This window comes from Hemitrygon akajei, chromosome 4 (genome assembly GCF_048418815.1).
Source record: "Hemitrygon akajei chromosome 4, sHemAka1.3, whole genome shotgun sequence".
In the NCBI taxonomy this organism is placed as follows: Eukaryota; Metazoa; Chordata; class Chondrichthyes; order Myliobatiformes; family Dasyatidae; genus Hemitrygon; species Hemitrygon akajei.
The window spans coordinates 142,737,720-142,753,936 of record NC_133127.1 but is presented as its reverse complement, the minus strand read 5'-3'; the positions used below and the strand labels follow the sequence as shown (position 1 = coordinate 142,753,936).

The following is a 16,217-nucleotide window of genomic DNA, read 5'->3' as shown; positions in this document are numbered from 1 at the left end:
CACAGTCCTGACCAGCATTCTGCAATCAGACCATTCGTTGCTGGAAATCCCAGACTGGGGATCCTGTCCTTTAATTTTCTGAGAAATTTAATATCATGTTGAAGTTTCATGCAGCTATCAAAAGTCAGAGAGGAATATGCTTTCAGCAAAGTTGCAGAGGCCCCATAAAGGAACTGTTGGAAGTGCTCAAGTAACATGGAAGCAAAATATTAACAATTCATTTGGGTAACTCGTAGAAACAAAGGGTGAGAAGAGTGAGACAGAATAAAGCAACTGGAAAATAAATTATCAGAAGATTTGCATTTCTAAAACAACCAAATAATTAATGACTAGTGATAGTTTTGAATTCAATTCCGAATATTGCAAAATTCTGACATGCTGGTTTCTTTTTAAATAAAGAAACAAATTAAATACCTGTCCAGTATAGGCCCTTTGACCTATGATGTTGTGCCAATCTTTAACCTACTCTAAGATCAATCTGATCTTTCCCTCCCACATAGCCCTCCATTTTTCTATCACCCATGTGCCTATTTAAGAGTTTCTCAAAAGTTTATAATTATCTGCCTTTACCACCACACCTGGCAGTGTGTTCCACACACCCACTCTGTGTGGAAAAAAAATTACTGCTGACATTCCCCTTATACCTTCTTCCAAACATCTTAAAATTATCCTCACCCTCCCCCCCCCCCCACCTTGTATTAGTCATTTTCACCCTTTGAAAGAGTTTCTGGTCGTCCACTTGATCTATGCCTTTTATCATCTTGTACTCCTGATAATATACTGGTAGTTCTGTCCAATAAACATCACAAAAGTTGCCAGAGACACTAACTGACTCAATTACAATGAAACGGCAAGTAATTAAGTGATTATTCTTCTATTACAGTGGTTGGGCACATTACCGATTGTGCAGTCGTGGCCTGTCCAGCCAAGGTCACAGCTGCAGGTCCTTGAATCAGGCAGAAAAGTCCCATGTCCTGAACACTGGTCTTCACAAGCTGCCCTTGGAGTCTCGCAGTTTGGTCCCCCCCAGCCAGTGGCACAGTGACATTCTCCACGGACACAAATTCCTCGCCCTGAACATGTTGAATCGAGGCAGTCCACTGAAAAAATAATGAAACAGCAATAGGAGTTAAATCTGTTTTACTCAAACTTTTTCAAAAAAGTTTATCAATTAAATAACAGGTTCACTGCCTTGTCTCACTATTTCTCATGGTCATAAAGCCATCAGCAACAATCAAATTTATGTTGGAAAAATATTATTTAAAAATGACAGCCTTAGCTCTGGGGAAACTCTGAGGTCAGAAGACTGCTTCGCTATTGGCCACGCTGCCCGTTATGAGAGGCCAGCTTGAACTTCATTAGATCTGAGCGTGTTTTGGACCCAAAGCATATCTTATTTTTTGCGAGAAAATTTGATTTTACAGCAAGCAAAAGATACAGGTGAAGAGTGAAAACTACCGTGCGAAGCAAAATATTTATAGCAATAATCATGGAGTTATGCTGAAGGCTTCCTGGAAAGCAGCTATGGACACTTATAGTTTCATTTTCTTTTTGATGTTAGCATCCTGAAGACATTGCAAAGCAATTTATTTTTGTGAATTTCATGTTTGTCAAAATGACTGATATTACCACTGGCAAATTTTCATCTCTTTTTGCTGTGTTTTATTGTGGGTATTCATAGGAAGAGTTTTTTTTAGGTAAAAAGACTTGCCAAGGGTTTACACACATGATCGTCCAATCACTTGTCTGGTTTGGATATAAAACATGGGCACAGAAGTGAAGGTGCCACGTTAAAGCTAATTCTACTGTTCCACAGTACTCCCGCCAATTAAAAGGGCACCAGAGATTACCTAATTGAAAGGAAACTGAAAGTAGAAACATTAATTGATGCGACAGACTTGCTGAAAACCCAATTTTACGGCTGAGCAGATGGATATTGTTATTCACACGGTGGATTGTTCTGTTTGACATTCCATTAGTGTTCCCTGAGGTCAAAAGGAGGCCAGGAGCAATGCATGGCTTAGACGGACGATATGAACTCAAAATTTGCAAGAAGGCAGGATTGAAATGAACAATATGCACGAAAGCAGCACACCCAATAATGATGCCCTTCCTTTGTTGAAGCCTGATTCCAGACCTGTCCACCTTTGCTCTGCACCAGAACCTGGCACAAAGCCCTCCTCAGGTCAATTTAGCCAAATGCACCTGCAAGTTTGTTGAAATGTAGCTATTGGCTTGTGGTCTCGTAATTTCCATCATGCTGCCTCACTCTTCTGAGATCCCTCTTTCTTCATCAGGAACAAAATACATGAAGGAACACCAATACATCCCTATTTTCAGCTCCTTAGCCCATTAAGCATGACAGTAAGACTATAAAATACAGATGCAAAATTAGGTCATTCAGCCCATCGAGTCTGAGGTAAGATATAACTAAAGCCTATGATCAACTAAATGTCATAGGAAAATTCTTGATAACAGCCCTTACAGCTAGTTACTTGACCTGCAGTGTTCCCTTTAATTTATGCCTTTATATTCAACAGCTACAGTTGAATTTTATACCCCTATTGTATACATGCATTTTTATAATATGCTTGACAGTAAATGCTTCTGTCTGATGTTATCTCCAGAATACATTAAAATTAGTCAGATGTTTCCTGTAACATTCAGAATCTCCACCAGAGAAGAATGATGTATTTCTAAATAGTGATTCAATGGATATTATGGGTAATACAAGTGTTAGGCCTGGCCATCAGTGCTGAGTGTGTGTTATGTGCCATCCTATCCCATGAGTTAGTATTCTCCGTCTCACTCCATCTCACAAATACTGGCTACTTCTACCTTGGATGCACAATCAGGAATGCAGAAAAAGAGGCAGAGCGTATTGATGATTATATCAGCAGGGAGCATATGAAAAGATTGGTGTCCGCTGGTCCTGGCCAAGGGTCAGTAACCAGCAGAGAATGGCCTTGGAGGAGTTGGTGGACTGCATGGAGAGATTAGGCCAGTGGGATCCAGTAGAGGAGCTGCGTAGTGATGCATGAGGGGGAACCGTCAGGCAGGTAGCAGAGATGCTCCCCCACAACTCCAGTGACACAAGTTCGTTCCTGATCTCCAGTGCTATCTGTGTGGGCTGTGCATGTCCTGCCTGTGAACAGAGTGGTTTTCTCTGGGTGCTTTGGTTAATCCCTACATCCCAAACATGTACAGATTGGTAGGTCAGTGCAAACTGATCCCAGAACATGGGTGAGCGGTAGAATCTGAGGGAGGTTGGTGGAACATGGGGAGATAAATAAAAAGAATGGGATTAATGTACTGTCAGCATAACTGGGCGCCTGAGGGTCAGGATGCACAGCAGGTCAAAGTGCCTTTTGCAACACACACAAAATGCTGGAGGAACTTGGCAGGTCAGGTGACTAAACAGTTGATGTTATGGGCCGAGACCCTTCTTCGGGTCTAGAAGGAAGGAGGAAGATGCCAGAATAAAGATGTGTGGGGGGGAGGGGAAAGGAGGCTAGCCGGAAGGCGATGGGTGAAGCCTGGTAGGTGGGAAAGGTCAAAGGCTGGAGATGAAGGGATCTGATAGGATAGGAGAGTGGATCATAGGGGGAGGGGACCTGGGGCAAGTAATAGGCAGGGGAGAAGAGGTAAAAGGTTAGAGTGGGGAATAGAGGAAAAGGGGGTGGAGTGCCTTTTAACCTGTTGTGTGAATCTAAGCCTTCCCCAGCAGAACCAGCATGAGAGTCAGTGAATTTGCCTTGGCCTCCAAGCCATTGAAAGTTGCCCTGCTCACTCCCTAGTAATAACTACTAAAGGCTGAGGAAGGGCAGCAGCTGTTCTCAGTAGGAAACACGATAGAACAGGCTCTAAAATGTCTTTAATGAGCATTAAAGGAATTTATGTTGTTTAAGCTGCTTGTCCCCATAAACAAACATGCCTATTTACTTTTTGCAAATTACTGTAATTAAGAGAAAATCAATATAATTTTCCACAATTTCATCAGTCTTGTTAACAACACAACCACAATTTTGTTGTAATCCATTCTACAAATGGCTTATTGCAAGGCAAATCATAGCAAGAAGTCTCAATCCACACTTTGGCATTGAGAAGAATTTCAATTCAGTATAAGATCTCCCCAGTGTTTATGGAAAAAATTCTCTCTGACTCCACATCGCTGCTTGCAGAGCAGTAAGCATGAAGTTGAAATTTGGATACGTTTATAGTGGCATGCAAAAGTTTGGGCACCTGTCAAAATTTCTGTAACTGTGAATAGCTAAGCGAGTAAAAGATGACCTGATTTCCAAAAGGCATAAAGTTAAAGATGACACAGTTCTTTAATATTTTAAGCAAGATTACTTTTTTATTCCCATCTTTTACAGTATCAAAATAACAAAAAAGGAAAAGGGCCCGAAGTAAAAGTTTGGGCACCCTGCATGGTCAGTTCTTAGTAACAACCCCCTTTGGTAAGTATCACAGCTTGTAAACGCTTTCTGTAGCCAGCTAAGAGTCTTTCAATTCTTGTTTAGGTGATTTAGCCCATTCTTCCTTGCAAAAGGCTTCTAGTTTTGTGAGATTCTTGGGCCGTCTCACATGCACTGCTCTTCTGAGGTCTATCCACAGATTTTCGATGATGGTTAGGTCGATGACTACCTCTTGAGGTAGTCCACTGTGGATGCTGAGGTGTATTTAGGATCATTATCCTGTTGTAGAAGCCATCCTCTTTTCATCTTCAGCTTTTTTTACAGACGGTGTGATGTTTGCTTCCAGAATTTGCTGGTATTTAATTGAATTCATTCTTCCTTCTACCAGTGAAATGTTCCCCGTGCCACTGGCTGCAACACAAGCCCAAAGCATGATCGATCCACCCCTGTGCTTAACAGTTGGAGAGGTGTTCTTTTCATGAAATTCTTCACCCTTTTTTCCTCCAAACATACCTTTGCTCATTGCAGCCAAAATGTTCTATTTTACCTTCATCGGTCCACAGGACTTGTTTCCAAAATGCATCAGGCTTGTTTAGATGTTCCTTTGCAAACTTCTGACGCTGAATTTTGTGGTGAGGACGCAGGACAGGTTTTCTTCTGATGACTCTTCCATGAAGGTCATATTTCTGCCGGTGTCACTGCACAGTAGAACAGTGCACCACCACTCCAGAGTCTGCTCGTCTTCCTGAAGGTCTTTTGCAGTCAAACGGGGTTTTGATTTGCCTTTCTAGCAATCTTACAAGCAGTTCTCTCAGAAAGTTTTCTTGGTCTTCCAGACCTCAACTTGACCTCCACTGTTCCTGTTAACTGCCGTTTCTTAATTACATTACAAACTGAGGAAAGGCTTTGCTATCTTCTTATAGCCTTCTCCTGCTTTGTGGGCATCATTTATTTTAATTTTCAGAGTGCTAGGCTGCTGATTGTTGGGACAAGTTTTGAGGAGTCAGGGTATTTATAAAGCATTGAAATTTGCATCACCTGGCCTTTCCTAATGATGACTGTGAACAAGCCATAGCCCTAACAAGCTAATTAAGGTCTGAGACCTTGGTAAAAGCTATCTGAGTGCTCAAATCTCTTGGGGTGCCCAAACTTTTGCATGGTGCTCCTTTTCTTTTTTTCCACTCTAAAATTGTACAAAAGAAAAATAATACACTAATCTTGCTTAAAATGTTGAAAAGAATGTTTAATCTTTAACATTATTATTCACAGTAACAGAAATTTTGACCGGGGTGCCCAAACTTTTGCATGCCACTGTATATCTTGAAGTTTTATGACTATTTGGTCAGAAATATCACTGGTTTTTACTGTTACGTTCCCAGTAACCGGGTGACTTACCAGCAAAGATAGAGAGGTCCGCTGAAGTCTGATGGTACTATTTTCAAATGTTTTTTATTTATAAAGGGGCACAAACGTATTGTTAATACAAAACATTCAGATCATATACATCGTCAAAACTCAATCTAAAGCACAGGTATAGTAATAATCAATCAGAAATAAGCTCTATCGTTGTCTAGGGGAATACTGAATCCAATGGAATATAAAAGTCACTCATAAATCTGCAGGCTTTTCCGTTTGGGAACCGCTGGCATTTCACGTGTTGGAGAGAGAGAGTGGTGAGAAAGAAGGAACACTTGCCCGTCTTCTTTACGAAGAAAATCCTGGTTGTTAGTTAAAACGGTTTTCCTTTGGTTTCAGCCACAGACTCCCAATCCAGAATCTAACGCACGTGGCTTCCTTCAAAATGGCTTCCCGCTCCGACAGGAAGCGCTATCGTGTCTTCTTCGTGTGTCTCCTTGGTGCGTCTGAGGCCCCGCCTCGGCAGCCCACCTTTTATCTGGACTGGCAGGGTTGTAGATGTCAATCAGGGTGGGGGTGAGGCAATCTTTCCCCCATCACCCAGCCCACGTTGCCCTGAGGGTTTGCATGTAGTCCAGTCCCTTATTCCACAAAGGTGTCTCCCAAGACAATGGCCATGTCCTTGGCTTTTGTCTGGCTGAGAGGCCAGACCACATTCCAAACCGTAAGGCTGCTCTCTCTCTCTTGCGATTCTCACAAAGGAGGGGGCTGGGGTCATAACACCTCCCCTCTTAAAAGTTTTTTACCAGCGGTTAAAAACAAGTTGGTACAGAGTCTGATAGGATTTTTGAATCTAACACAATACACAAGCTTTTCGTTTTAACTACAGAGCCATACATTTTACATTTAATTCAGCACCTAGATAAACAATCCGCTAGCACATTATCACTCCCCTTAATGTGCTGTATCTTAATATCGAATTCCTGCAGCATCAGACTCCAGCTTAATAACCTCCTGTTTTTATTTTTCATATTGTCCAGGAATACCAGCGGGTTGTGATTGGTATAGACCACTAGGGGTCTTTGCGCCGGACAAATGTACACTTCGAAATGTTGTATCGCCAACACAAGCGCTAACAATTCCTTTTCCACGGTAGAGTAATTCCTCTGGTGTCTATTGAACTTCCGAGAGAAATATGCTACCGGGTGCTCCACTCCATCCCCTGCTTGCTGTAAGAGGACTGCTCCTGCAGCCTCATCGCTGGCGTCCGTGGCCAAGGAGAAGGGGGTTAACAGATCGGGCGCTTTTAACACAGGGTCATGGCACAATATGGCTTTTAACTTTTCAAAGGCATTCTGACAAGAATGACCCCACTCAAATTTTTCCTCCTTCCGCAGTAGTTTTGTAAGGGGGAGAGCAATGTCCGCGAAATTTTTACAGAATTTCCGATAGTATCCCACCATGCACAGAAACCTCCTCAGGGCCCTTTTATTGTAGGGTACAGGGACCTCGGAAATAGCCCGGACCTTCGCCTGCACAGGGGCCAACTGCCCGTCTCCCATCACATACCCCAGATAGGTGATTGTGGCATGACCAAACTCACTCTTGGCGAGGTTTACTGTAAGGTGGGCTGCCGACATTCGGGTAAACAAGCTTTCTACAGCCTCCAGGTGCTCCTCCCAGGTGTCATTCCAAACTACCACATCGTCAAGATAAGCCTTGGTGTGGGTTAACCCCTTTATCACAGCGTCTATCATCCGCTGAAATGTCCCTGGGGCATTTTTCATCCCAAACGGCATAACGTTGTACTCGTACAACCCGGACGGGGTGACAAAGGCTGAAATCTCTCGAGCCCTGTCCGTTAAAGGAACGCACCAGTACCCCTTTAACAAGTCAATTTTTGTGATGTACCTTGCCTTCCCCACTTGATCAATGCAATCATCCACCCGGGGGATAGGGTAAGCATCTGTCTGGGTGACCGCGTTGACCTTCCGGTAATCGGTACAGAATCTTATGGTACCGTCCGGCTTTGGGACAACCACGCAAGGAGAAGCCCACGCGGAAGAGGATTCGCGGATTATCCCAGCAGCTAGCATATGTTCAATCTCCTTTTCTACCAGCTGGCTCTTTTCAGAATTCATCCGATAAGGGGCCTGTTTTATAGGTCGGGTTGAGGTAACTATTACATCATGCTTCGTCCCACTACACCTTCGGGGAACATCGGGACATAAGTCTGCATGCCGGTTAATGAGCTGTATTACCTGCTCCCGCCGTTCAGGCTTTAAGTGGCCAACTTTATCCGCAAGGCTCGCCAATATGATAGAGTTCTCCAATCTGGTGGGGACTATACCGATCTTGTCAAACCGTTCTGGTCCCTCCTTAACATCCCCCTCTACCTCATCGGCTTTCATGGCCATGCCAACAACCGCGGGGGTGGGTTCGTGATACCCTTTTATCATGTTCACGTGAACTAACTGGGTCGGCTTTCGCCGGTCGGGGGTTTCAATCACGTAATTCAGCGAGTCTATTTTCTGACGCACTGTATATGGTCCTTGAAACCTCGCCCAAAGGGGGTGGGTAGCTACCGGGAATAGGACCAAGACCCGGTCGCCCACGTGAAACTCTCGTTCTCTCGCTCTCCGGTTATACCACTGACTCATTTTCTCCTGGGAGTCTTTAAGGTTTTCTTTTGCCAAGGCGCATACTTTACGCAGCCTTTCCCAGAATTTCAGCACATAGTCGATCACACTGACTTGGACGGTCGGGCTAGACCACTTTTCTTTCAGTAGGGTTAGGGGTCCCCTGGGCCTGTGACCGAAAACCAGCTCGAACGGACTGAACCCCAGGGAGCATTGGACTGTATCCCTTACGGCAAATAACAAAAGGGGTAAAGCCTCATCCCAGTCTCGAACGTTCTCCTGACAATAAGCTTTAAGCATGGTCTTTAGGGTAGCGTGGAACCTTTCCAATGCTCCTTGTGACTCCGGGTGATACGCAGAGGCCAGAATCTGCTTCACCCCTAGCTGGGTCATCATCTGCCGAAATGTGCTAGACGTGAATGTACTTCCCTGGTCTGATTGTATCTCCTTAGGCAGCCCCACGGTGGTAAAGAATTTAATAAGGGCCTTCACCACCGCAGAGGTCCTAATACTACCCAGAGGCACGGCCTCGGGAAATCGTGTAGCGGCACACATCAGGGTCATGATATACTGCCGCCCACTCGCAGTTTTAGGTAAGGGTCCCACAAAATCCACAATGATTCGGGAGAAAGGCTCCTCACAGGCGGGAATAGGTCGGAGGGGGGCCTTAGGGATAACTTGGTTCGGCTTACCCACCACCTGGCATGTATGACATCTTTTACAATACTCAGTAATATCTTTTCTCAGGTTTGGCCAATAGAACTCTCTCTGAACCCGCTCCACTGTCTTCTTTATTCCTAAAGGTCCCTTATGAGCTAAGTCAAGAATTTCGTCCCGATATACTTTCGGGACTACTAACTGATGTATCACCGCCCAGTCCTCATCGGCCTGCACCGCAGGGGGTCTCCACTTCCTCATCAACACCCCCTCCTTGAGATAATAACCCTCTGGCTCTGCCTCCAGTTCAGTCTCAGAGAGAACCGACTCTCTCAAGGCTACCAGCTCCTCGTCACCTTTCTGTTTCCGTACAAACTCTCTTCTTGCTAAGGACAGGTCTACCTCTTCCCGATTCCTCTCTCTTTCCTCCCTACTCTCCAGTGTACCTTCCTCTGACTCTCGCTGGTACAGAGTCGGTAAAAACGTCTCGGCTAAATCAAAACTGGCCAGATTCCACCCGCTCTCGGTCTCAGCGGCCCTTTTCGACATGCTGCGAGTGACCGCGCATGCGGGGTAGATTTTTTTATCTGAGGGAGGGTCCTCAACTCTCACGGGCTGGGTTGTCAGCTTCACGGCTGCACCCATCTTCCCACCCGCTAGGTCGTTACCCAGAAGGACGTCCACGCCTTCCCCCGGCAACTCCAGCAGGACCCCCAGTTCCACTGGTCCCAACACCAACTCACAATCTAGAAGGACCCTATGCAAAGGCACTACCTCGGTCCGGTTTCTTATTCCTCTCAGGGCTACCTCCCCCGTCCGAGGTCCGAATTTTAACACATTATGGCTAATCAAGGATAGCTCCGCCCCCGTGTCTCTCCAAATCCGTACGGGGATTGGGGGGTCCCCTTCCCTCAAAGACACGGTTCCTTCGGAACTAAAGGTCTCCCGCCCCTCCTGTATTCCATCTACCTGGGGCCCTCTTGTCGATTTTCTGATCGACGCAATACAGCCTATAGGGATAGCTGCTTTCCCTCTTTCTGGCTCCTTCCTCGGAGCAGGGCATTTTGATGCAATATGTCCCACCTTTCCACAATTAAAACAGGTTAAACCAGGAAATCTCCAGGTTTCCTGCCTGTTATCCTCACTTTTTCTGCTAGCTCCCGGCGGAGTTTCTCCCTTAGCCGGCGGACTTTCCCTACCATTCCGACGGTCGCTCGGGTAACTTTTTGGCGAGGAAAACTTTGTCTTGTGGGTTAGGGCATACTCATCTGCGAACCTAGCAATTTCTGAGATGGACTGATTCGTCCTCTCATTCAAATACATCCGGATCTCTTCCGGAACACAACCTTTAAATTCCTCAATCAAAAATAACTCCCTGATACGCCCATAATTCTCGGCCACCTTTTCCGCGGTGCACCAACGGTCCAAGAGCACACCCTTCTCATGGGCTAGCTCGGTATACGTTTGATTCCACCCTTTCCTTAAATTTCGGAACCTTTGTCTATACGCTTCAGGTACTAACTCGTAACCCCGGAGAATGGCCTCCTTTACTTGGTCATAATTCCCTTCCCCTTCCGGGGGCAACGCTGCATATGCCCGCTGTGCTTTCCCTCATAACACACTTTGTAACAACGCCACCCACTGCTCTCTGGGCCACTTCTGATTCACTGCCAGCTTTTCAAAAAGCAAGAAATAACTATCAACATCCGTCTCCTCGAACGGGGGGACCAACCTCAACGCCCGACTAACATCAAACCCCTCCTCTCTCTCTTGCCCTTGAGCTCTTCGCTCTTGCCTTCGCCTGTCCAGCTCCAATTCATGGCTCCTTTGTTTCTCTTTCTCTTCATACTCTCTTTGCTTCTCAGCTGCTTCCAGCTGCTTTAACTGGGGCTCATGACCCCGTTTCACCTCTAATTCCTTTAGTTTGAACGCCTGCTCCCTTTCCTTCTCGGCTCGTTCCTTTTCCTTCTCGGCTTGTTCCTTTTCCTTCTCAGCTGCTTCTAGCTGCTTTACTTTAAATTCATGTTCCAACCTTACTTTCTCCAACTCTAACTGATCTGTCCCACTCGCTAATCTCTTTTCGGGGATATTTTCCAAATCCTCAGCTGCAAACACCTTCTTCCAAATGTAATACTGATTTATGACCCTTTGCACTTCCTGCTTTTTCATTGATGACCTCACCTCTGTGAGGTCTAACTCCTTTGCCAGATTTACCAAGTCTAATTTGGTAGCCGCCCCTAGTGCCTCTACAGTCGGGTTTCTCATAAATTCATCCACATCCATCTTTGCTGGTTTCCTGTCTGGCTACCTGCATAACCAGATTTAAGTTTGGACTTACAGCCCGATTCACTGACCCTCCCCTTTGGTTTCAAATCCCGGGCCGAGGCCCCACTTGTTACGTTCCCAGTAACCGGGTGACTTACCAGCAAAGATAGAGAGGTCCGCTGAAGTCTGATGGTACTATTTTCAAACGTTTTTTATTTATAAAGGGGCACAAACGTATTGTTAATACAAAACATTCGGATCATATACATCGTCAAAACTCAATCTAAAGCACAGGTATAGTAATAATCAGAAATAAGCTCTATCGTTGTCTAGGGGAATACTGAATCCAATGGAATATAAAAGTCACTCATAAATCTGCAGGCTTTTCCGTTTGGGAACCGCTGGCATTTCACGTGTTGGAGAGAGAGAGTGGTGAGAAAGAAGGTACACTTGCCCGTCGTCTTTACGAAGAAAATCCTGGTTGTTAGTTAAAATGGTTTTCCTTTGGTTTCAGCCACAGACTCCCGATCCGGAATCTAACGCACGTGGCTTCCTTCAAAATGGCTTCCCGCTCCGACGGGAAGCGCTATCGTGTCTTCTTCGTGTGTCTCCTTGGTGCGTCTGAGGCCCCGCCTCGGCAGCCCACCTTTTATCTGGACTGGCAGGGTTGTAGATGTCAATCAGGGTGGGGGTGAGGCAATCTTTCCCCCATCACCCAGCCCACGTTGCCCTGAGGGTTTGCACGTAGTCCAGTCCCTTATTCCACAAAGGTGTCTCCCAAGACAATGGCCATGTCCTTGGCTTTTGTCTGGCTGAGAGGCCAGACCACATTCCAAACCGTAAGGCTGCTCTCTCTCTCTTGCGATTCTCACAAAGGAGGGGGCTGGGGTCATAACATTACTAATTAATATGCAAATGTTATTTACCAATAGGATACATGAATATATCCCTGCCTGAGTAAGATAAATTACCATTCTTCTCAATTAGACCTCCTCTGAATCGGAAAACCATTTTTCCCCCCAATTTACTGTCTTTGAAACAAGGAGACTTTGAAAATAACAAATTATATATCAGAGATGAACAAATCAAATATTTCAACACCTTTAATATCATTTTCATAAAAGCAGTGTATAAGCTAATTGTTTAAGTCACTAAAAGAATACAGTGGCACTGATGGAAGAGTAAACAAGATTACTTCCCAAAAGATGTAGCATGATGGAGAAACGAGAAGGCTTTGGTGAGATCTGATGGCAGAGTTTAGAATTATGAAGGGATTTCGATAGGCCACATGCAAAAAAAAATCAATTATTAGTTGATGCCATTTAAGCCATGTTAATAATTTAAAACAGTTCATTTATGAAATACAAATTATGCCGAAAGTGCTGAATGATACTTCAGTCGGGTGTTTCTGCGTTGCATGAGGTACATCGTGAAACACCCAGAACATGTATATTGATGTTAATCCCCAAGCAGTGCTTAATTAGAGGCTCCTTTGTGGAGCTGAATTAGCAATTCACACATTTCGCTGGTGAGCACTAACACTGCATGGAGCAGTCAAAGAGTCTTTGGAGCAGGATATACCCAGAATATGAACTACGAGTGGTGATTGATAAGTTCGTGGCCTAAGGTAGAAGGAGATGAGTTATTAACTTCAACTTTCTGCATTTTCACTCAGAGTTGAAATGCACTTGCATGTAACGAGAGCTATATAACTCATCACCTTCTACCTTAGGCCACAAACTTATGAATCACCCCTGCTGTGGACCATTTCTACATAGAAGGGATCCGTATGCTCCACGGCCGCTGGACTAAGTGTGTAAATGTAGGAGGGGACTATGTTGAAAAATAGATGTGCTAGGTTTTCTAAAATTGACTCCTTCGTCCTTAGGCCACAAACTTATCAATCGCCCCTCATACTTAAATAACTTATCACTCACTACCAGTTTTGTATGGTTATCACACAAAAAAAACAGTTCAGCTGAATAACAGGGATTTTAGAGGGAGCTGAGCAAATGTGGACTATAGAGGAGCAGCATGTGCTGAGTGCGGAGCATAAGCTCTGCCAAGAACCAGTCATGTCAACCTTCTGTTTCCACATAATATGTTGTATGCAGTGCCGTTTAATACTTTCCAGTATTCTCTGAACCCTGAACTAGTTCTCAGTTAGAATGCTGCTTTCTGCAAGAATCTTGTGAGTGAGCTAGATCTGATTATTGTCTGGCAACTGCTCTTTTGGAATCGAAGACTGGAGCAGGAACCTCACTCCTTGTGGCAGATTCTTTGCTTAGACTTGGGCAAAAGTTAAATTAAACCATGGCATGGCTGGGTTCCATAAGCTGCAGTAAAAGAATCCTTGGCCTTATATTTTGACTGCCTTTGTAAGAGCTGAAAAAAGTTCACAATACTAAAGTTGAGAGCCGTTTCATTTAGAGCTTTGGCTGATTCTGCCAACGCTGGCAAAGTGTTCTATCAAGAGTGATGTGTTAGCATTCTTATGGATTTAACAGAGTCATTACTTCAACAATAAGATACAACCATGTTTGGATTACAACAAATCAAAAAAAAGCAACACAGACAAGACGCTGGAGGAGCTCAGTAGGTCAGTCAGCATCTACGGAGGGAAATAAACAGTGGACTCTTAGACTCTTCTTCAGGACTGGTAGGGAAGAGGACAGAAGCCAGAATAAAAAGCAGGGAGAGTGAGCACAAGCTGGCAGGTGAAAGGTGAGTCCAAGTGAGGCTTGAAGAAGGAACCTGATAAAGGGAACCAGAGGGAGGTGAAGGGCAGAGGAGGGGAAGAGAAGCAGTGAGATGGCCACTAGAATGACGGAAAACAAAATGGGTGGGGCAGAGGGGAATGGTCACTGGAAGTCAGAGAAATTGATGTTCACGCCACGAGGTTGGAGATACCAAAAATGGAATACAAGGTGCTGCTCCTCCAGCCTGCACTTGGCCTCGTTGTGGCAGTAGAGGAGACAATGGACAGATATGTCAGTGTGGAAATGGGTGGCCACTGGCAGCTCCTGGGAAATCCTGGCTAAAAACAGAGGTTTAATTGAAAATCATCTTGCATTCAGTGATCACATGACAAAATTTAGCTCGTGAAAATAAATTTACAATTTTTCCACATCAACATTTCCATTTGTTATGTAGTGTGTTCTAATTAATGTCAGTAATCCTAATAACTGTTTACCACCATTTTAATGCACTTAATCAACAATGTAGTTTACCTGTCTTTTAAAAGTTATTATTCACAACTAAGATAGATTTCTGGAGCTGTAAAATATGATTATAAGTAGTACTTAACTTTGCATAATTTTTGATGATAGTGTGCCATGCAAGTATTTCCTCTCTTTCCTCAAAGATTACTAGGATGTAACAGCAACACAGTTGGAATAGAAAACTGAAATTCTGCAGTTGGAAACTCAAACCTAGTAAGTTGACGAACACTGGAATTCTGGGTTAGCATTGGAAGGATGATCCTGAAAGGCTACTGGATTGTTTCAAGAGTTCAATTGGCTCACCACTGCTGAGTGGACTAGGGAATGTAGAATGAATCTCTTCATTCTGGATATATTAATTTATTGAAGATCCATAGCTGATCTGTGAACTTGTTTGTGGATTTTTGTGCTGAACTGCTGGAGTCATTATGTGAAGGCTCACCAACAATGTGGGTTATTTCAGAATTACAAGCAACACTGATATAAATCCAGATGGTGTGTAACTGTGATTTTGTGATCTTACTGCTCTTGTTCATTTTTGGTTATCATAGAGGAACAAAATGTTGCCTTAATAACCCTGTGCAGATGATAGCTACTGTAGCCATGTTGTGCTAATAGAGGAGTGGGTGTTCTCTCAGCCCAGTGAAGAGATTCTAATCAAGTGAAGCAATCTGTAAGGGATGTTGCATCTACTCAGTTAGGCACAAGGTGAATATTCATCCATACTCTTGACATGTGTTGTAAGTTGTGAAGAGGGTTTAAGAGCTGGGAATTAAATCTCTCATCAAGATTTATTTTCCGTCTTACTCTGCTAAACATGACAAGATTCGGGAACAATTATTACTGAACAACTGTTAGGTTCCTGAACTAGCATGGATAACTTCACTCACCATTACTCTGAACTGATCCTACGACCTACAGACTTACTTCCAAAGACTCTTTACAACTTATTTCAGCATTATTTCTGTTTGCTGTTTGTCTGCTTTTGCACGTTAATTTGTCGGTCTTTGTTGTATGCATAGTTTTTCCTATTTCTTTTATCCCTGTAAATGCCTGCAAAAAATATATCTCAAGGTAGTAGATGGTGACATATACATACTTCGGCAGTAAAATTTACTTTGAACATTGTTTTGACTGGATTCACAACACTTCTTATCTGTAGTAACCCCGTGATGTTGATAGAGGGTGGCTCAAAATGATGGGGATTACCATCAGCAGTTTAGGCTTTAGAGCTCCAGTACGTACAGTACATCACGCACACAGAAGCACCCGACTGATATGTCATCCTGCACTCAAAGCATTATGTGCTATCATAGGCAGTTCATGAATGAATCTGAGTTCCAAATTAATTGAACAATGTGACTGCAGTCAAGAGGATTCGGTTAATTGTTGGAGGTTTTTCTTGTGTGGAATATATATTACCTGCCACGTTTTAGTTTGATGCTGGATGCCTGTCAGACCTTACTATGTGACAGAGTTATTGGGGCTTGAGAGTGGATCAGGAGATATGTAATCAATGTTGTTTCCTATTAAGTAGCTGAAGATAAATGGATGCAGGCAGTTGACCTAAAATGGATCCACCCAGGTTGGGCTCTGTGGTGAACTACATATACCTGTCTGGACTGCTCCTGTGGCTCCTCCCACAGACCCCTGCTGACTGC

The 16,217-nt window shown here is 44.1% G+C and overlaps 1 protein-coding gene across 3 annotated transcripts in view; it reads right to left on the bottom strand.

The window, feature by feature from the left end:
- Nucleotides 1-16,217, bottom strand: part of tenm4 (teneurin transmembrane protein 4) — a 2,228,071-nt gene that overhangs the window by 158,396 nt on the left and 2,053,458 nt on the right. For all 3 annotated transcript variants that reach the window (XM_073043455.1, XM_073043454.1, XM_073043453.1), the window contains one exon: nucleotides 900-1,100. In XM_073043455.1, the coding sequence (XP_072899556.1) occupies nucleotides 900-1,100 (201 nt within the window). The remainder of the gene's footprint in view (nucleotides 1-899; nucleotides 1,101-16,217) is intronic.